Source organism: Scatophagus argus, chromosome 2 (assembly GCF_020382885.2).
Source record: "Scatophagus argus isolate fScaArg1 chromosome 2, fScaArg1.pri, whole genome shotgun sequence".
In the NCBI taxonomy this organism is placed as follows: Eukaryota; Metazoa; Chordata; class Actinopteri; family Scatophagidae; genus Scatophagus; species Scatophagus argus.
This window is the reverse complement of record NC_058494.1, coordinates 9,005,866-9,027,237: the sequence shown is the minus strand read 5'-3', so window position 1 is coordinate 9,027,237 and position 21,372 is coordinate 9,005,866. Positions and strand designations below refer to the sequence as shown.

General features: G+C 42.0%; 3 protein-coding genes across 7 annotated transcripts; 1 reads left to right on the top strand and 2 right to left on the bottom strand.

Annotated features, from left to right (window-relative positions):
• Window positions 1-478: 478 nt before the first annotated feature.
• Window positions 479-9,473, bottom strand: zfyve27 (zinc finger, FYVE domain containing 27). 4 transcript variants are annotated; one of them, XM_046406657.1, is made up of 14 exons: window positions 9,126-9,473; window positions 7,737-7,968; window positions 7,539-7,609; window positions 7,244-7,430; window positions 6,135-6,230; window positions 5,646-5,758; window positions 5,435-5,553; window positions 4,852-4,923; window positions 4,326-4,346; window positions 4,073-4,093; window positions 2,801-2,942; window positions 2,592-2,638; window positions 2,393-2,474; window positions 479-2,227 (listed from the first exon to the last, which is right to left on the bottom strand). In XM_046406657.1, exons 2-14 carry the CDS (start codon window positions 7,958-7,960, stop codon window positions 2,160-2,162), a joined length of 1,263 nt encoding a protein of 420 aa, XP_046262613.1. In that variant the 5' UTR covers window positions 7,961-7,968; window positions 9,126-9,473; the 3' UTR covers window positions 479-2,159. The 4 variants fall into 4 exon arrangements, with proteins under 4 accessions (XP_046262613.1, XP_046262627.1, XP_046262621.1 ...); XM_046406671.1 differs by lacking the exon at window positions 4,073-4,093; XM_046406665.1 differs by lacking the exon at window positions 4,326-4,346.
• Window positions 9,474-10,942: 1,469 nt separating this feature from the next.
• LOC124068385 (zinc finger protein 62-like) lies at window positions 10,943-15,249 on the bottom strand. Of its 2 annotated transcripts, none has more exons than XM_046406604.1 (4): window positions 15,016-15,249; window positions 13,947-14,892; window positions 13,146-13,448; window positions 10,943-12,718 (listed from the first exon to the last, which is right to left on the bottom strand). In XM_046406604.1, the coding sequence occupies exons 2-4, from the start codon at window positions 14,479-14,481 to the stop codon at window positions 12,141-12,143; spliced, it is 1,416 nt and encodes a 471-aa protein (XP_046262560.1). In that variant the 5' UTR covers window positions 14,482-14,892; window positions 15,016-15,249; the 3' UTR covers window positions 10,943-12,140. The 2 variants fall into 2 exon arrangements, with proteins under 2 accessions (XP_046262560.1, XP_046262570.1); XM_046406614.1 differs by having other exon boundaries at window positions 10,943-12,676; window positions 15,016-15,248.
• Window positions 15,250-15,855: 606 nt separating this feature from the next.
• avpi1 (arginine vasopressin induced 1) lies at window positions 15,856-20,980 on the top strand. The gene is made up of 3 exons (XM_046378444.1): window positions 15,856-16,226; window positions 17,208-17,681; window positions 20,782-20,980. Exons 2-3 carry the CDS (start codon window positions 17,311-17,313, stop codon window positions 20,978-20,980), a joined length of 570 nt encoding a protein of 189 aa, XP_046234400.1. The 5' UTR covers window positions 15,856-16,226; window positions 17,208-17,310.
• Window positions 20,981-21,372: the final 392 nt, after the last annotated feature.

Below are 21,372 nucleotides of genomic sequence, written 5' to 3'. Positions count from 1 at the left end.
GACAAGCTACAACATACACTGGATGCCTTCAGTTCCTGACCAGAAGATGCAGGCCTGTCCGAAGCTCAGCGAACTTGAGTCTCTTGCCAGCATCCTGTTCTGTTCTGTTCATCAGATCAGGCATCATCATCACGCATCTGTCTGCTGGGGTCAGGTCACTAAGGGTAACGTATAAACTCAGACAGGCACTGAACATACTTTGGATTAGCATTCATCATCCATGTAGCAGCTTTAAGGCTTTGTGTCTTATAAATGACATTACTATATACATTAGTATTCTTTTTTTTTTTATGAAAACCATCTATCTGAATTTATGTAGTTTGAATGTTTGAATTTGTTTCTTTGACATTTTCCAAAAGATACGATTTAAAAACACAATGTATTTTCCGGATTTACAAATTCAGGCAGTTTTAAATTAAACACACAAACAACATTCAAATCATGAAGACCATACCTACAATGAGTGACTATAAGTTAATAAAATCATCACAGAGTTTATTTCAATAACGGCAGAGCTCATCCATAAAACAAGGACGATATATACAGAATGAGTTATTAGGTCAAATAATAACTTGCACTTTGTGGGGTTTTAAATTAAATATATTAGGTTATTACAGTAGAACAATTTATAGTGACAGTTACATGATTACAATAAAAGCAAAGGAAACAATTACAATCATCTGTGTCTGAATCATGATTAAAACAACTTTACCACCGAGATCCACATTTTGGGTTAGAAGGCCTTCACATGAATTCTTTTAAGTCCTGCTTGCAAGAGTGTGAGGCTCTGATGGCAATTTCAGCTGGCTGTTCGGTCTAATCAGCTGGGTCGACCAGGAATCGGTCAGAGGAAAATCACAGGCTAGCAGCTTTATTTATTTATTTATTTATGTATTTATTTTTACCAGTAGGCTATACCCCCAAAAAACCTACCTGACTTATCTATGCTGGAAAAATGATGATCAAAATGAAGCACCAATTTGATCATTACAAGACCATGCTAGTCCACTAAAGAAACTTGGCAAAATGTTTACAAAGCCTTGTTCGCCACCTTGCAGAATACAATAACTGCAGGTCACACATTTTCAGTTTACTGCCACAGGGTTATCGTTGTTTTATGGCAGGTCACGTCAGCTCCCCTTATGTCTTGTAAGCTCCTCTTGCTGGTAGGCACACCATTTTAAAAAGCAAAACTAAAGTGAATGAGTTTTCTGCGATGTTAGCAGCAGAACTGCACTTAAAATCAAGATTAGCTCAAAATGCTCTTGAATAAGGTCTTCTGGGCAAATGCCTGTATGTTTACCATCTTGATATCTGGTAAGTAATGAGCATACTAACAAGAGGAGCATGTAGGCTGCAGCGGCAGGAGACAGAAAAGTAAAAACAGAGTCCCCAAAGACTTGGACAAAGCTAGAACTAATCATGTGACACTGCTGACCATCTTCAGGTCAAAGGTGACTGTCAGATGGCAAACAAGACTGGAAAATACTTTGACAAGTTTGACTCCGACCGGTGTACACTGTGGCAATCAAAGCCAAATGTAGAGCTTCATTATTTTGTTCATCTAACCAAATTCCCACTGCCAGCTCTTCCTCACACCATCACATTCATCAGAAATCTGAAAAAATGCCAAATTTTTACAGCGCTGCCCTTAGTCTTGTTCGTATGCAAAAGTCCTCTCACCATTACAGTACAGTTAAACTGCTACACAGGGCTGAAGATATCAACATTCAAGTGAAATCAACTGTGAGGCGACACACACCTGACACCACCAGCCCAATCCTGGCCTCCACCCAGAATGCTTTGCAGTTCCCTTTGCTCAGCAAAGGGAAAAAGTCCTTTGTTTCTGAAGCCATTGTGCTCTGTAGAAAGTCTCATTGATTCATAGGGTCCAGTTCTTCATTGAGAGTTGAAACTTGATATTAAACATATCACAATAAAAGTCCCACAAGCAACACGAGTAGCTAAGGAAGGGTGCAACTGGTAAAGACATAGAAGGTTCTCCGAGTTCAACATGGGAGGAATCTTGACACATAGAAGTGCTTCACTTGAAAACCAAGGCATTTGTTATGGTTTCAGTAACTTGGAGTATGGCTCGGGCGCGAACAGTGAATGACCTCCAGCTGGCCAATGGGAGACAAGACTGGTCTGCCATCTCATTATAGCTTGATAAGTACAGAATTGCAGGCAGCACAAACAAACACGGTCTCTCTCTGGGCCTCTGGAGCTGAACAAGAAACAGAGAGAAGAACATCATAAAAAAAGATGAGTAAGAGAAACACAGACAGGATGCTGTGATGTGACATACTGCAAGCATTATGCAACGTTAGCAATCTGTCTAAAAATAAAATATTATAATGATGCAGTCATAGTACTATTTTTCCCTTCTCACCTGTTGCCCCCATGCATGACCTCAGCACCTTGAAGGAGCAGCATCGGGAACAGAAGCTGTTGCCACAGTTACTGCAGTTCCTCTGTAACACAAAGGGACATCGTGTTGAAGCTTGTGCCAGTAAAAGACAGAATTAAACATGATGATGACGTGACATCTAAATATATCCCCAGTTCTTGTCACAAATTTTCGGTCTCACCCTTTTCTTCAGCACTGAGAAGACGGCACTGCAGCTCGAACAGTTGCCTTGGAAGAAAAAGACGAAGAGATAATTTTAGCATTACAAATCAAAAATAAAATGAATCGTTCAGAGCCAAGATATTAGACTGGCCCCAGAGAGATTCTTTTTTTCATCAGTGAGGTGTAATAAGAGGAAATAAACCAGTGGATGAGTCAGAGCAGACTGACCTGTGCTGGTTGTGGGGTAGCGTTTACGCAGTTTCTCTGTCAGTTTGGACACTTTGCTGCGTATCGGTTCGTTGCGGCTCAGGAGTCCATTTTCAGAGATGGTGTCATACTCCGGGGCTCCGAGAGGCCCGTCATCATCGTCCTGAGGGGGACGGACAAAGAGAAAGGCAGTTACATGCTGTGTGAGCAACACTACCAGGAGTTTGTCTTTTTGGATTATGAAAACCTGACCAAGAAACAGAGCCAAGCTCAGCGGCAGGATTTAACTGGATAAAATTCATTGTGGTGATTTCAGCCAGTTAGTCTAATAGAGGTTTGGAGAATAAATCAAGCATTACAATTGGAACTACCAGGATTACAAGGTGGAAAACACACATACAGTACGAATGCTAAGACAGCTGCCCTTAATTTATCTGCATAAGCCACCAAAGCCCCCGAAGAGCCAAGAAAATCATTTGCATCTTTATGTTCCTACATTGGTGACACCGTAAAAATAATGCACACTGTTCATATCTCCATACCTACGCATCTACAGCTCCATATCTACCTATATGTTCCCAGAATAAAGGGGGGGAAAAGGAAATCAGTGTTTTGGCAATCAGATTGGTACAACGTAATCCACAGAAAGCCACAACTACGACATTACAAGATGGTACAAGAGGACCAGGGAGCAAGAGAACGAAGAGGAAAAGAAAACCACCAAAGTAAACCACCCTCAACAAACAGAGCTTTAAGGGAACGGGAAAACTCGTTTCCGCTTACTGTGTGTTCAGCAGCTGATGGCCAACTTGAAAAAGCTAACAGTGAGACTGAAAAGCTAAGCCTGCCGATCACAAAACTCTAAAATATATATGTCCATTATGCAGAAACTCTTAGAAATATCACAGATTGTAATTAAACAGTGTAGTGATGCATGAACTTTAATTTATGTGCATGCAACATGAATGGCTGTCTAAGAAGTTTACTCATTTTGCTCCTTTATCATGCATCCTAAATATGTCTCGATGCAAAATGCTCACTGAGCCTGGAGAATGGGCTTTAAAAACACACGAACCAACGCAAAACATTAATGAGTCCCTCTTACTGAAATGGTTTGACGAAGGAAATGCTGATTTCACTAATGCAATATATCTTATGAAGAATACCAGGCATGCAGACCAGAAATGAGATTATATATTATAAATGGGATTATTATTATCACTATCACATAACTCGTGCCAAGGGAACAAGCACATGGGCAGATAGATGGGAGGCACAGAGAAATCCACTTACCACTAAAACCAAAGGGGTTTCCTAATAAGGAAGCAGAGCGATACATGAGAACAAGGTTATCCACAAACACTGGCATTCAGTGTGACTGCACACCCCAGACCAAAGAGCAGAGCAAGAACTACACCACAAAGGCACCATCTTCCAACGCATGAATGCACTGCTCATGTGTCAGGTAGTTTCTGCAGTGCGAGTTAACTTTGAGGCTGTGCGCTAGCCTCTGGTAAACATGGGGGGGGGGCAGGGGGACACTCACCTGCAGGGACACTGAGTGCTCCTGAGTTTGGGGCAGCAGAAGAAAAAAAAAAAACAGAAAGTAACAGGATATACATCATGAGACAACAACTTTTCACACAATGATGGTATGTTCAACTTGTTCTACACTTTAATGTGTTACAGATTAAAAATGGATTACATTGTCCGTTTTGCCCATCAGTGTCCACACAGTGACTGAAATTTCTTATTTACATTAGTGATCAGACTCTCTTATGGCACTCCAAGCTGAGCTCAGGTGGATCCGGTTTGCTTTAATTAACCTTGTGGAATCTCTAGTATGTACTCTGTGTAGCTACTTTCCACAGGCACAGTCCTTAAAGCTAAATATGGCTACATACATCCGACAACTGGTAACTGCTAAAGTGACTAGTGGATACGCACCAGCATAGTGATGCTTTAATGCTTCTTTTTATCCTGACGTGGTGTTTTTATCATATCATAGACATGTTTAATTCCACCATCACATCAGATAAATGTAACAGGACAGAGATCAGAGCAGTATTTACCTCAATGGCATCCTTGAATTCGTCATCAGGCTCTGCCTCCTCAGCTTCCTCCACACTGCCAGGAGACAGGTCCTGTCATTACACACACAAACAAATATAGAAATAAATAAATATAAGGCTGAGTACCACACTCCAGACAACTCCTGAATCCTATCCCAGGATCCGAACCTTGGAGAGCAGTCGTGCTATGATTCATCTATCTGAGCTGTTCAGGAAACAGGAGGAAGTTATTTACTGTAGGATGATTAACTTTCATTCTTGAACTTTGATCACCTTGATCAGTTTTTTATTTTGCAATTCACCGTTCCCTTACTGAGATCCAGATGAAGTCACATTAATTTGAGCTCCTGTCTATGCTTTCACTGGAGAATAAAATCACAACAGAAAAAAGTGACTCTGAGGATGTATGGGGCAAATCTGTGTATGATGTACATTACGAGAACTGGATAAATACATTGAGAGCATGGGATAAACTGGGTAAGAAGCTTAAAGCCATGGGTGGGTTTAATGTAAATCACCACCACTAAATCCTTCTGCATCCAAGCCCACATGCACTTGTCTCCATCAAGCTCCTGCCTCTCACCTCCACACTAGTTGGTGTGGGGGTCCTGTCCAACAAGTTGCCCTGCTCCTGTTCTTCACACGCCCCCTCTGTGGCTTGGGTCTGGCCTAATTGAAACAGCTTCCGGAGGTCCAACAACACTGGAGCCACAGGACAAAACAACACTTTGGTTCAGCTTCACTTTGTCGACAGAAAGGTTTCCTTTTGCCTTTTCCAGATAGGATAAACTAACCTCTGCAGAAGTCTCTGTTCCAGAGGAAGATGGTGCTGTTGAGCCCAGCGAGCACCCAGCCCACAGGAGCGATGTAGAGCAGACACATCAATATTAACATCCCTCCATAGAACCTGGATGACGATATTACAAACATCAGACAAGAATTCTGGATACAGCAAGAGTCAACGGACAGGCTTTGGCTTAATAGAGTGTTCTCCATCAATATGTTTCCCCTAAAAACTCTCCTACTTATGGGGTTCTTATGGTTGTTTCTTGCTTTGAACAGTAGCCAGGCTGCTAGAGAGAGCCACATTGTTAACAACAAATCCAGAAACAAAATACACAAACATCTGGTTGTTTGCTTGTCAGAAACATACAGTTTCTGGCTGCTTGCATTAGCGATCCATTTGCCTTCATGACAGTGGAGCCAAAGATAATACTTGAAATCATCTTGCGTTTAACACAAGAGGTGTGTGTGTGTGTGTGTGTGTGTGTGTGTGTGCAGACCTTGACGACTTGGTGTGATTATCCCAGTACAGGACCTTGTAAATAGCTTCTGCTGACAGGCAGGCAGACGAAAGCATATCATCCAGATGCTTCAACCTGGTGAAGACAAGAAACAGAAACACACCCACAAACAATATAAGAACAAAGACACACTTCGACCCATATGTGAACAAATGTCATGTATACACACAATGTGTAGACACAGGGCACAGTTAGTAAACCTGTAAAGGTCAACTAACTGCCATTTCTTATGTTGTTTTGAGCAGTTAGTCTATTCATTATTCATTTATTATTATTATTATTAAGTCATAAAACTGGTCTTTATAAATAAATATTTTTAAAATAATGGTATATAAAGAAAACAAGCAAAAAGGTTTGTGACTGCAAAGCAGAACTTAAGCATGAAATTCAGGTGTGGTATGGGGCTGTTTTTCAGGGGAAGTTTGGGGAGGTCCCTTTTCTATTCCAGCATGACTGTGTCCCAGTGCACAAAGCAAAGTCCATAATGATATGGTTGGATGAGCTTGGTGCAGAAGAACTTGACTGGGCCACACAGAGCCCTGACCCCAACCCCATCCAACACCTTTGGGATGAACTGGACTGTGAACTAGACCTTTTGGTCCAACATCAGTGCCTGAACTCACTATGGCTCTACTGCATGAATTGGCAAAAATCCCCAGAGAAACACTCAAATCTTGCGTAAAGCCTTCCCAGAAGAGTGGAAGCTGTTATAGCTGCAAAGCTGTCTATGCGTTTATAATGTGATGCCAATTATGATAAGGTGTCCCAATACTTTTGTCTATGTAGTGTTTTGTTTTGTTTTTCCCAAACAGACTGAGATTCAGAACAGGCTTGAATGTAGAAACACCCACAGACAAAAGCAGACACACACAGACACAAGCTCCCATTGCCAGACATTGACTGAACAAAACAATATACTTAACGACATCAGCTCTGGCTTCAGGATGTTGTTTTCATACTTTTTCCATAGACTTACAAAACTCATAAACAACTGATCAAGAAATTCACCAGAAAATTAATCAATAATAAAAAATAATCATTAGTTGCCCTGCAGCACATAACCAAATCCCCTGCAGTGTCTGTCTTACAGGTCTTTGACTTCCAGCATGGCCTCCTGCTTGGTGAGATGAACAGTCTGCAGGTCTCTTCGGTACACAGCATGGTAACGCCTCTTCTGGAGCTCAGCTTCTGAGGCTCTGCTTCGACACCTGTCCTGCCAGTAACCCAGGGCAGCAGGCACACACAGTGCCACCACACCCACTGTGAACCAACCCACTGACACCAGAGAGGCAGACACAACAGCAAGTTCATAAATTATTCACGTTTCCTTTAAAACATCAAACAAAAGCTGGGTCAATATTACCGCTTAATGTCTTGTCTTACCCTCATTAACAGTGCAGAAGAAGACATTCAGGAATACACAGGCAAGCAGAGAGCACGTGGGCATCTTCCATCTGGGGGATAAAATAAGCAGATGATGTTATCCAATATAAGTATGTTTTCCCGCCATTACTACTCAAGGCCAAAAGCAGTTATGTGATATGATGCTCAAAAGGACCACACACAAACACGCATACACACCCGAGCAGGAAGCGGGTGAGCTCCACTGTATCTGCAACTGGTTCTAGAAACAGAGCCAATCTCTTATAGGACACAACCATGTTGAAGAGGTCAAAGTGTTGTGTGCACCGTGGGCTCCCCAACTCAGAGGCATCTGGGGAGCCTGGGGTCTCTTTAGATAATGTGTGTACCAGCTCTCCCCCTTCCCCTGCACCCTGCGAGGGGTCCTGGGACACGCTGTGCATCGTCCTTCCTGTGCAGAGTGAGAAAACAAAGCAGGCAGGATTCAAGGGGTGAAAAGGCAAAAAGATTCTAAAATTGCACCTCAAAAGAGACATAATCTGTACAATTCCTACGAGACCAGAATGCCAGACGTGAAAAGCACAAGTTGAAAATGTCACCTGGTTACAGACCTCACGATCACGTCTGCTGTATACAGTAGTCCAGCCTACTATTGGGCCTGTGAGACTAAAAGCTTGGACGGGGTCATCAGAGAGCAACTTAACAGAATCCTGCTACAGTGGTGATGAAGCGCACGCCAGGATGTGTCAGCTTAACATAACATCACTTGTGACACAGGCTTCAGTCTATGGGATCACGCTGGCCTGCTGCCTGTTATGTATGTAGCCACAAGAACAGGAAAATCTGCTTAAATGGAGTGCAAGCAGCATGTGAGGCGGCAGGTATGATATTGTCTTACCAAGTGTTGACAATCATTTTCCTTTTGCATTCAGCCACTATAAGCTCAGTGTGTGTTTATCAGTCTGTCTTGTTTAAGCTGCCGTTTACACACAATTTAATCACAAAGAGCCTTCAGCACATGACACAGCAAGTGTCTTTTCTTATGAAATGAAGTGGAAACCACCAGCACACACTAGAACTGCGCTGGTTGGCTGTGAGAGGCACCCAGAGGCCACTTCTGACAACACTCAACAGAGGTGTAACACACGTAAAACTTCCAACCAGAGACTATCCAGGCTTTTCCGCATGATGATAAGTTACTCTGACCTCCACAAACGGTGGTATCTATTAAATAGATATCCGTAGTGCTGTAAGTTATTATGTATTTATGGATTTGAACCTCCTCCAAAAGTAATGTGAAAATTAGCTTTACAATTCTGAGGGTATTTTCAAAATCAGAACTGAATTAACAAGACGGCTTGCATTCAACGCGCTCCAGCTCCGACCATCCTCCTCTAACAACCTTGGGGAAACAAAGTGCTCGTCGTGTTTACCGAGAGCACCGCAGCAGCATCTCTGTAAATCAGCGCGCTGCTGTGGCCTGTCAAGATGTTGTCAAACAGGAAAGTTAACTTAGGTTGTTACCACACGCATACGTGTTATATGATGTACTATCCCAATTTCACCTCAGCTAATATTATCTGCCATGGTATGAAAGAAATGAGTTACCCCGAGCTGAGTGTCCAACAGCAGGCAACTTGTGAAGCAGCAGCAGCAGCAGCAGCAGCGCTGTGAACAGCTCAGGCGTAACTAGCGAGTCCCGCCGACATCATCATCAGCCCGGAGGAAGGAAGAGCCTCCAAATTCAACCGGCCCGGTCAACATGACAGCGACCTGCCCTCCTGCATGAACACTCTCCTATCAGAACAATGCGGGACATAAACCTGTCGGGTTGTCAACCCGGTGGATAAAGCAGTTGTTTTGTTTGTTCACGGCTGCTGGTCCCAGCTAGCTTAGTTAGCTCCGTCTGTTCTCAACGTCCGCTTCCTCGTTTAATCCAGGCCGTACAGTTGATACCAGAGTGGCCACTTAATGCAATCGATCACAGAGTAGGATGATCTTTGTTAACATTCGGATTTCCTGATATTTACATTTTGTCAGCTCATTTTTGTGTGGATAACGTAGATATAGATTTAGTTGAAAAATAATAAAATAATCTTTTTTCTATCCTAGGGCTTTACGTAATTTTGCTTCTAAAATGAGCTCGTCTTAACAAAAAGAACTTACATATTTTAAGACACATGAAAAAAAATTTTAAATATTTTTTGTCTGCTATGGTTTTCCTTCAATAACCTTGCTTTTTTTTAAGAAAATAAATAAATAAATAATAATAATAATAATAATAATAATTACATCATCATTTCATCATTTCATCATGTCCACTACATGTGAACTAAATGCTTCAAGTTTTACATCAAACTGCATATTGGACCCAAATGGCTTTCAAATTAGCTGCGATGTCACAAAATCTTTCTGCAAGCTTTGAAATGAGCACAGAGAACTGTCCCTTTTTCAGATGAATGTAAAAACAGCTTTCTAGTGTCAAACTCTGCACAAGCATATTTCTGTACAGTGAAGCAACAATAAGCAAAACACTTTTTTGAGTGTAAGGGGACTTTGATAATGACCTAGTAATATAACACCTTGTTGAAGGCACTAATTTTGTTACAGAACATCTGAGCTGGAGGGCACTTCATGAATGCACAGGAAGGCCAGCGCTGTGTCTGACACAGCCACACGCAGCAATAAATCATTCACATGATTACTGACAGTTACAATATACAGTTTACAGGTGAGAAGTGAGTATCCTCTGCTTGCTGACAGGGCCTCACTACTAAGTGAAAATGAAAACTTTTCAGAGCCTTAAGTCAAGCCTCCACAGATGAGCATTTGACAGTCAATGATTTAATTAAGCCTTAATGAGACTGCTTAGCAGCTGAACAAATCTCAGCCCTTTTTCAATGTGGCACTGAGCAAACAAGTGTTCAAACAAATCCATATGACGTATTGTTATTTTGCTCCCTAAAATCTTTATTTGTTGTATCTGTTTAAGTGATTATTGTGTGGATTAAAGGGGATTGTCAATGCAGACTTTAGGAACTTCACTGTATGTGCTTGACAGTGGTGTCTTGTGAACCACAACTGCAACCGTAATTTCTCTGATTACAAGCTTGTGATTACACGGGCGTATGTAATGATGTTTGAATTTGTCGCCCTCTACTGGCAATCTGAATTCCTCCAAGTTATTTTTACTTTCACACCTGGCTGCTCTGTCTGAAAACTCAGTTAACATGGAAAGACTCACTTCTTGAGATGGAGAGTGAGTCCACAGAGCTTGTTCCTCTGGTATCAGTGACTCTTCTAGTTTAAATGTACTTTGTTACTTTCTATATCTGACCAAACCAAACCAAAATTAGATTTAAGGCAAGTTACCATGGTCATATATGTACAAGTACAGTCCAACAAAGCTGACATACTTTGCCCACTTTGAGTAATTTCCACACTCTTTATTCAGCAAAAGTTTTTCCATACATTTTCCATACCCATAGCCAAAATACGATGCATATTTGTATATGATAGGCAGAGAAACAAATAATTAAATAAAGATTTCCACAAACAATAAACACAAACCATCATGGAACAAGTTAGAAAATGGCACTTGGAATTACACATTTCATATCAATTATTACTGAGCCATCATATAAAGCAAAGTATAGCTACAAAACCTATACTTTTGTCTTTCTATTGGTCCATTTTTACAAATAAGAGAATAATTTACTACTAATTTACTTTACTCTGTTCATATTGTTGAGACACTGCTTTCTGCTTGAGTGCTCTTAGAAACAATATCTGCAATCTCAAAGGGAAGACCTGGTAGTAAAAACAACATACAGAGGAGAGACCCTGTTATGGTACAATCACCTACTGCCTGATGGATTGCATACAAGCCAGACGATCATTCAAAGAACCACCATGGAGGATTTATTGGCATGTACTGGTGATGTTGCATATGGCAACAAAAAAAACACCCATCACCTTACCTTCCCTTTCCATGTGTATAGGAGAATTTACGGTGGTTGCTAAAAACAAAAAACTCCTACTCTAAAACCAGTGTTTTCTGGCTACTGTAGAAACAATGCAGGCTCCATGGAGGAGGACCTGCTCCTTCTGTAAATAGGAAAAGCTGATCCTGAGGGAATGAAAAAATGATGATTCTTAGTTTCAGGTGATTATAAACTAATGAAAGCATCCTCCTAAATCCTCCACACTGGGCCTTGAAGGTTAGTCTGGGCTGTGCTGGCCATTCCTGTCTTAAAAAAACAACCAGTAAGTACGATCCTACCGAAATATTGATAAGGATTGATAAGCCAAACCTAAGGATTGCTGTTTGTACTTTTTGTACTAACAGATACTTATAACTATATACCAAAACACTGTAAAAGTAAAATGCTAGTGCTACTACTTTTTCTGGGATGGGAAAGTGTCACTCTTCACGCTCTCATGGGCTCTCCATCAGCTGTACCTACGGCATATCCCGTTTGTCAAGACAACTGGCAGTCTATAACAGCCTGGCAATTTTTGTTTTTTTTTCATAAAAATGATTAAATTTGAACATTTTGAGAGACTGCAAAAAAATCTGATCTTGAAATGATCTTGACGGCCGCAACTGTGTCAAGTCCCACTCTACTGCAGCAGCTTGTTGTGTGACCGCTCGTGGAATTTAAGTCCCCCACAGTTTCTGAAAGACTTCCCACACTGTCCACAGATGTAAGGCTTCTCTCCGGTGTGGATACGGAAGTGTCTGGTCAATGCCCCAGAGTGACGGAAACACTTGGAGCAGACCGAGCAGGTGAATGGCCTCTCTCCCGTGTGGATGCGTAGGTGAGTCTTGAGGTTCTCCATGCGATTGAACTCTCGGTTGCACACTGTGCAGCAGAAGGGGCTGCAGCCTGGTGGGTAAAGCTGCAGTTTGGTCCTCCTGTTTCCTGCTACAGGCCGCTGACAACCCTGCTGGAGCTTCTGCTGGCACTGTCCGTGGTGCCGGCGGAGCAAGCTGGGCAGGTGGAACATCTGACCGCAGTACTTGCAGGCGTAAGTGTGGCTGAGGTTGCGGCTGGTCCGGACGTGGACTCCATAAACCTGTGGGGGAGCTGCTGGGACGGGAGCTGGTTCTGCCAGCTGGAAGATGTTTGGGAACTCTGAGGAGAGGGATGGAAGATCTGTGGACGGTGGGAGATTGGTGGACAGGTTTGAAGGAGGAGCTATGTAAAAGAAAAGAAAATCATACATGGGGGTTAAAAGTGAGGGAAATCTTTTTCACCTTAATGTCACTTAAGACACAGCTGCCATAATTTCATATTTGTATACGGCTTATTTCAGAAGAACAGAATCTTAATCAAGGACACAAGAGTTAACTTTTTGTGGGCTTAAATCAATCATAAGACCACACAGTAAATACACTATATGGACAAAAGTACTGGGGCACCTGACCATTACACCAACAGGGACTTTAATGACATCACATTTTACATACACAGACAGCTTTGCAGCCATAACAGCTTCAGTCATGCTGGGATAGAAAAGGGCCTTCCCCAAACTGTTGCCACAAACTTGGAAGCATAGCATTGTCCAAAATGTCTTGGTACGCTAAAACAGCCCCATTCAGACACTTATTGTCCCCCTTCTTACCCTGAGCCAGCCCGCTGCAGGACACAGGAGTGACTGAGTCCAGCGCTTCTGGTTTCCATTCCTCCAGCATTTTGGTCTGGACCGCTAACATGCACTCGTGGCTTAAATCCTCCACTTTGATCGAGTCTAAACAGCAAGCTGAACCACCTCCCTCCTCTTCTGGCTTCTCCTGCTTCACTGTAATCTGCTGTAAAGTGGTCTCGTCATCTGCACTGGGAAGTTGTGCCAAGTCGTGTTCCTGACACGGCTGGTTTAAGTTCTCTACCCTCACCACACATACACGGGGCATCTCTTCACAGATGTCTGCAAACATAAAGACAGCAAGTACACGCCATGAGCCAGGTAACCCCCTGGTGCTTCTCAGGTGGATTCACAAGAGTCACCTGAGTTTTCAAAGTAAAATGAAACTGAACTTAAAATAGACCATTACATTAAGTGCACACTGGGTGATTTTTTTTTTTTAAGGAGTTTTAAATATGTTTTTGTTACAAATTTAAATTTCGATGGGCTACCTGCACAAGCATGAGCAAACTGGTGTCTCATCTGTTTTATTCGCCTTCACTTACTGGAAATAAGGAGTGTGCGTGCACATCAACCATCCTGACTACAGAACAGCAACTAACAAGAGTTTGACACCACAATTTCGCACTCATACGGGTCTGCGAAATGTGTGAAAACGCTCAGCAACACTTTGTGAAGGTGCAGTTTTTTCTGTATACTTACATTGAGTCAAATGTTTTCTATTTTGCGTTACAAAATATGATGGTAGTTGATTGAAAATGAAAAAAAACTGCCACATACCTTTAACCAAAGCATCACAAGCAACAACACCTCCATTATTTTTCTCTTGGTCAGATACATCACCACCACTCTGCTTTTTATTCCTGTTCATTGGTTTACGTTGGGGGTCATGAGCCTGAGCAGCAGGGACGCCACATCTGAGCCCGAAAGCCTGCGCGTTTCTCACTTTGGGATTTGGGCTGTTTTGGCTGCGTTTAGGGCGAGTCGGCTGATCTGTGTATTTACTGGTATCCAAGAGTTGCTTTGAACGAGGAGAGCTGCCAACCGTTTCCTCCTTGCGCGCAGAGTCCAGCAAAGCTTCAGCTCTCTGTAGTCTTTCTTTGAGGGACTCGTTCTCTTGTCGCACCTCTTCGTAGACGTCCGCAGTTGCCTGACCGAAAAGCTTCGTGACCTCCTGAACTGCGCTCTCTACGGCCACTTCAAATGCTCCGTGTATCGCTGCAACAAGAGCCTCTTGCCGAGACAGCGCGGCCTCAGCTCCGGCTGGTTTTGTCCCAGATGGACGCTTTATGGTCCCAGCCAGTTGCGGCTTCATGGTGCATTCAAAGGCAGTTGGCCCCAACAGATAACAGTTATGAATTTCCCTCAGAATCAATAAAGTGTCTGTCTATCTGGACGCCTTGTGGCGATACAGTCTGCTTGCAACCAGGGTTAGAACTTTCACTTGTTAACAGCTTCTGCCGCCTGGTGGTGTGGAGGCAGAAATGCATGGGTTAAAAAAAAAAAAAAAAAAAAAAAACAGAAACTGACAAAGTGTATTTGGGAACGTTTATTATGCTACAAAAAAGATCTCCGACAGGGTTCACATGGCATTTTTAATGGTGGACACACTGGTCCAGGGCCTCATCCATCACACACGGGTTTTATAATGGTCTAAGTGGGCAAGTATCCAACCAGAAGGCACGAGGACGGCCAGAGTCAACACAGTCAGTACCAAAGCAGATTCCTGTAGAGCACAGCAGACCACGTTGCTTCAATTAGCAAATTAGTCAAAAAGAGTTGTTCAGATCTAAGACATTTCCAGCTACCGAGGGAAATTTCAAATTAAATCTAGCATTGTTTCGCTCACCGCTGCACCAACGTTATCCTTAGGCGGTTTGCCATGGATATAACCTGCTCGTTGTTGAATCATTACGCCTGCCCTCGGAGCCAAAGCCCGTCGAGCCCTCAGCAGTCCAGCGAAGAGGCCACACATTCTTGCCTTTGAAAGGAAAAGGCTCGATTCGCTTTCAGAGATGAAGACTTTAGGGAGCATGTGCGGTTTAAAGTTGCTGTCTACGACACGCCTGCTAATTGGTCTGATTTTAATTAGGCTACCTTCAGGTGCGACGGGAGAATAACAAAATTTCATTTTGATCAGTTTAGCATCCATGTGTGAAGTTTTGTGTGACATTTCTTCTCATCGGCATTTATCTGAGATACATGTAATTCTTAAGACAGTAACATGTCAAATAACTGCGAATGATTCATTGATTATTGATAAAATTGTTGATTGTCCTATTGTCACTGACTGATGCTGACAATGACAGACTCTCTGGGACGCTGTCCAGGCCTAGAGACAGTTCTTTCAATAATAAAACTTCGCTCAGCATCACAGGTCAACCAATGTCCACCGTAATGTAATACTGTATTGTTTTAGTGTTATAGTGTCATGGACAATCAAGTCAATCAGTCATCCACTGGCACATTGTCATGTTAAGAGTACCATAAGCATTACTGCAGCAAAACAAACACGATAAGACTAAACCTATAGCAGTATACTTCAGAATTTCCATTTTAAACTACTACGTACAAATGTGTTCTCCACTCCTTCTCAAAAGAAAATGTGTCTTTACATAGAGACGTACATCGAGTCAGCCTACACCAACTGGTTACTTTGCAGGTTAAAATGTTGCATACAAATACAAGTTAAAGGGCACTCGTTATGACCTGAAGCCAGACTAAGTAGCTACTATTAGCCATGAATACACCCATCAGTGCGTCTTCTCTGTCTGTCTGGGACATGCTGACCTCGGTTTGTTTGTTGTGTCGAACTGTTTTTTGGCTCTCGTTTTCAGGTAAACACCTCGGCACTGACGTCATTAACGGATTACGCTCTGATTACTCCTTTACGTTCCCCCGCTGGCCTCGCGCACCACTGACGCACCGGATCGGTGGATCGGAAGTGGGTCGGCTCGGCATTAGTGGTGTCAAGGTTGGCACCTGGGTGCTGCTGAGGTGGTCAGGTTGTCTGTCTGCCTGTGGTGCGGTGTTTGTGCCATTCAAGATACAGAGGACGAGGTAAGCACTCCCATCACACTGTGTTCTGTCAATGTTTCGAACGATGTGGATGTTATTACCTGTAGGCCACGTGTAAACTAAGCCTATTTGTCTGTTATTAGGCGACAGCTGCGAACAGTATCAGCAGTATAAGTTTTATGGAATTAATTGAAGATGTTAATGAGAAATTATATGAGAAAGAGTTTGACCTTCTGGAAACAGTACGTGAAAACACTATAATATTGGTTGTTTAAGGTTGTTTAACACTGTCATGTGCATATACTGGAAGAGATGAGATTAAGATCACAGAGCAGCAGTGTGGTACTCAAGAATTTTCTTTGCATATACTCTCCTGTCCTGTCTCCAAAATGTGGGTTTATCAAGAAATTCCTGCATTAGCCATTCAAAACATGGCTTATGAAGGGGCATGGGTTCTAAAAAAAGATATGGTGGAATTTATTAATACAAGAGGTCGGAAAACTGAAGTTTAAAAATCAGCATCGTCAGGTTTGGATGTGTAGATTGATTAGTTGACCGCAAATTAAACAGCATCTATTTTGATTAGTCTTATATGTCTTCACTGTGATATTAGATTAAATTTACTTGGGTTTTGGACTGTTGTTTTGGACGTTACAGGCAATCTGATTATGTCAGCTTAGAATTTTTCAATTTTTTTCACATTTTTCTTCTCTTACATTTAATGGTCCAAAGGGTTGATTGAAAAAATAGATAGATAAATAAATAACTGACACTTTAGTAAATAAAGAAAATGATCTTAACTGCAGCCATATACCAATGTGTCTGTGCTTGCCTGTTACCTCTCCTGACACAGACCAACAAATAATAAGACTTTATCACATAGGAAAGGGTGGCTAAGGCAATTAGGTTTTGTTCTTTTTTCAGCTGCTGTCATGGAAATATGTCTGCCGGCTGTATAGGCTTGAACTTGTCTTGTGGCTGTGATCTCTGTAATTTGATGAATCTCCTCTTTCCTTTCTCCAGCCCTCTCAGCTTACCTTATATTCCTGTCAGCTGTCCTACTTTTCCTCTTGAGACTGTCCACCTGTCCTTGTATCACCACCTGTAAGCTTTCTGTCCTCGTAACATGGCAGAGGCCTCAGCATCGACCTCTTCTGAGGATGGTCTGACTGTCCAGTGGAAATTTTCCGGTCAACACGGTAGGAAGGCAGGATGCTCCAACATCTTTACAGGGGTCAACCTGCACCAGCTGCACAGGCTGTTCAGGACAGCGGGAGACAGAGACGCTGAACATCGAGCGAGACTGGTGTGGAAAGGGATGGATGCAAATATGGAAGGAGAAGAGGAGAATAAGGAGGATGAAGAGGAGGAGAGAGAGGATGAGGCAGGGCTGGCCCAGGCCTTGGTGGGGCTCCGAGTTCGAGCCAGAAATAAAGCAGGCATCAGAGCAGAGGGACACAGAGACCACAAGTGGCTCAAAACATCAGGATATGGCAGGTACGTGACAGTATCAGTTAGCAGGAGGTCAGCATAATGTGAAGAAATGTGAAAAGTATAGATGATAAGTTAAAGAGAAAAGGAGTGAAACATTCTCTTAATCCCTCAGTTTAATTGGCAGAGCAGCAGTCGTCTGGTTACTTAATAATCGATAATTAATGAATAATCTTTCTACTCACATTTTATATTTGTAAAAACATTCAACTAAACTTGTAAATGCTCAAGGTTCTGTCTAAATGGAGTCCTCTGAGTCTTGAAATGCAGTTTGTAAATTGTCATGTGCCTAACAAACTCAGCGTGACCTCACAAGACTGTGTCCTCCTCTCTCTGCATACCACTACACACACACACACACACACACACACACACACACAAACTGTCGTGCGTTGCTTTCAACATTCCTCACTGAGATGAAATTAGGTTTGTGAAAGAAGTGAATTAAGAGTCACACAAAGTACAGTCCCTGATTTCAACAAGTTGGGACGCTGTGTAGAAGTTCAACTCCGATTCAGCAGTCTGGGATTTCCACCATATTTTGAGAACTTTGCATTGGTAGCAGTCTAGATGGCCCCTTTCCTCTTTAGGTCAGAGGACACAAAGCTCATGATTTCCAAAAATAACCTGAAATGTTGACTTGTGCAGACACCTCACCTCTCTGATTTCGCAGATGCTTGGTAAATGAGTACCAATAAGATTCTAGGCTGTTTTAATCAGCAGTCCTGGTCCTGGCACATTCCATGCCACTTTGTGAAGTTTCCAGTCAGGAAGCTTTCTACAGGCTGCTCTTCTGTAAAAGTTAGCAAAAACTGGACACAGGGATTTAGCCATATTAGGTTTCTTTAGGAAGTGCAATTATTTCTGAGCTTTCTTTAGCAGGGTGGAAATGTGTGATGATCATGACAGGTTCTCTATGAAGCCGGTTTATCTGCTCCACCTCAGCTCCACTGATGTAGAAAATGGAGTAACAATCATCGCCTCCCATCCTCTCGGGTACTCACTCCCTTTTTTAATCACTTTAATCAGGAAGATTGCATTGAATGCGAGATCTTAAGTAAACGAAACAGCACTCTGTTGTGGTTTTGTTATCTTCATGGTGTGTGAAGAGCAAGTGGAGGATGTTGTCTTTGATGTAGGGGAGAACCAGTTTCTCAAAAATGCTTTTTTATAATGGGTTGAGTGACACACAGCAATAGTTATTTAGACTACACACTGCAGATGTATATGGTACAGTGACAGTGATATGTAAGAAAAATGTCAACAATATTATCAGTTAGCTGAATGACACATGTATTTGTTACAGGACCAGGGATGTTATCAGCAGAACTTTTATGCATATTTCTAAGCGGCATGATTTTTTTTTCACATTCACTCTGAATGCTGACTTTGAGCAGTCGTCTTAAGGCAGAGAAGATTTTACAGCTGACCCTTTGTTGACAGATTAGCTCACCTTACAATGTGGCCTCACCCTCGATAGCTCTTGTTTTTGTAGCCTGTGATGCTCTGGATGGCCTGGCACATATCCATGGTGTTGTTAATGTTGAGGTCTCTCTCCAGTCTCTGCTGATGTCTCCACTTTGCCTCCTTGATGACGATATTCGGTCTTGCTCTGGTGTCACTGTAAGCTTCCCTCTCACCTGAGCGAAATGAAGCATTTTTGGCTCTGGATAGAGCCCTCACCTCTCCATTCATGCAGATTTTATGGTCGGAGAAGGATTTGATTGAGTGTGTGTGATCTCCACATCATCAACACATTTGCTAGTGTATGTTGTCACTGATGGTGTATATTCCTCAAGGCTGATATGGTTCTCCTGCGTAGTGGCACCTCCTGGACATGTGCTGCTGTTTATTTATCCACTCTTATACTTAATGGTAGTTTGACTTTTTCTATCAGCTTGAAAGTTCATAAAATGAAGTTGTCGGTAGAAACAGAAAAATATGGTTTGATAGACCTAAATGAGGATGGATTAGGACTTTGCCAGGAATCTTTGTATAAACATAGTTCAGGGTATTTCTTCCCCTCGTAGGGATGTAGACATGCTGGACTGACTGTGGTAAAATATTTCTGAGGTCTACTTAACTGAAATCAGCTGCATTTTAACATAAATATGAGCATGTTAACATGTTGATTTTGATGACGCCACTGCGCCTACATACAGCCTCACAGCGCTATCATAGGTTTTGACTTAGTCTGACATTGTTGAATATGTGAGTTAAAGTTTGTAGGGTTTTGTCTAATGTGCTAAAGAGTTTAAAGTGATATTGATAGGAATGCAACACACAACATTTTCATTTCAGATTCACTGACTATTCTTTTAATTCCTAATTCCTTCAAGAAGATTAAGTATACATTGTTAAAGTTCTTATTATTTGCATTGTAAAATAAGTTGTTAAATTGTTGATGCATACATCCTCTAATTGTCATGAGATAGTATGTGACTGAATGTTTGGTTATTTTTTGACCATGGAAACATTTGACAAAATAGTCTTACCAAACTAAGCAGAGGTTAATCAGGCATCAGTTTGAGTCCAGCTGGCAAGCTAGCTACTTCCTCCTCTTGTGCCACTCCTGAGCCATCTAAAGTCTCTCTCCACCACTTTTTCCAGAGTCACAGGTCACCTCCTGTCTCCAAGGTGTTGCCTGCTCTGGCCAGAGATTTAACTGCCAGGCGGTTAAACTTATGCATTGTTCATCATGGTTAGATTTATACTTATCTGTTGTTTAACCTGTTTTTATATTTTTCACTTTTCTTTCTTGGTCAAGTAAACTGTAAGTGCAATGTCTGTACAAAAAAGAATTTCCCTTCAGGGATAAATAAAGGATTTCTGATTCTGATTCTGATTGTTCACCATGCCCACATTAGGGAAATTAGATTGCCAAGAAGCATTTGTGACTTTGTGTTAATCCTCACAAAAATAATTTCAAAGCAAAAATTAGTAGCTATCATGCTTGTTTGACATTCATTAAGTCAAAGGTTTGTAATTTACACAACCTAAACTCAGATTAAGTCAACACCAGCATTTTTGGTTTTGTGTTCAAAGTATAATATGGACAACAGGCAAATAATAACACAGCTAAATCAATTACTTTTTTGTTTTGCAGGATTGAGGAGTCATTGTCTGGCTACGCTGTTGAGGATGAGGAGGCCAATGTTGCACCCAGCCCAGGAGAATTTCTGCCAGCAACAGATGAAGATATCACACAGATCCAAAATCCCTTCAAAACCTCTTGGAGATTGGATGTGGCACGGCAGGAGTGTGCCAGACACTCTGAACACTACCTTCACCGCATCCTCCATTAAAAAAAATTACTAGTCTGGAACAACGCACAGTGGCTGAAGATGCTGCATGAAAAAGACATACTGTATTACCACTGCTCGCACATTCTGCTAACATGTACTCTATATCCCAGCATTAAGATAGGCCACTGAAATTTGGTAAGCCTGATTGGGGATTAGTCCCAGTGTCTGTTCCAACAAGAGAAACATTAACAGGCTGTTGTGTAATGCCTGAAATGAAAGCTGAAATGAAGGCCTGGAATTTCTGATGTACTTTATTACATTGCATTTTTGAAGACACACCTGGTAAAGAGTCAGCTGGACGGATGATGTTGCACTTGCCGGAAAACTTATATTATATATATATATATATATTTTCATGAATTGCATTTATAGATTAAGATATTTTAGGTTTT

Excerpts from the sequence above, each read along its gene's own strand:
- zfyve27 (XM_046406657.1), bottom strand. The coding sequence starts at position 7,960 with ATGCACAGCGTGTCCCAGGACCCCTCGCAGGGTGCAGGGGAAGGGGGA. Across the intron at positions 6,231-7,243 it reads ATGCTGGAAGTCAAAGACCT|GTTGAAGCATCTGGATGATA; the intron begins GTAAGACAGACA and ends TGTCTTCACCAG. Across the intron at positions 4,924-5,434 it reads CCACACCAACTAGTGTGGAG|GACCTGTCTCCTGGCAGTGT; the intron begins GTGAGAGGCAGG and ends GTGTAATGACAG.
- LOC124068385 (XM_046406604.1), bottom strand. The coding sequence starts at position 14,481 with ATGAAGCCGCAACTGGCTGGGACCATAAAGCGTCCATCTGGGACAAAA. Across the intron at positions 13,449-13,946 it reads TTGTGATGCTTTGGTTAAAG|ACATCTGTGAAGAGATGCCC; the intron begins GTATGTGGCAGT and ends TTATGTTTGCAG. Across the intron at positions 12,719-13,145 it reads CTGCAGCGGGCTGGCTCAGG|CTCCTCCTTCAAACCTGTCC; the intron begins GTAAGAAGGGGG and ends TCTTTTACATAG.
- avpi1 (XM_046378444.1), top strand. The coding sequence starts at position 17,311 with ATGGCAGAGGCCTCAGCATCGACCTCTTCTGAGGATGGTCTGACTGTC. Across the intron at positions 17,682-20,781 it reads AAAACATCAGGATATGGCAG|GATTGAGGAGTCATTGTCTG; the intron begins GTACGTGACAGT and ends TTTGTTTTGCAG.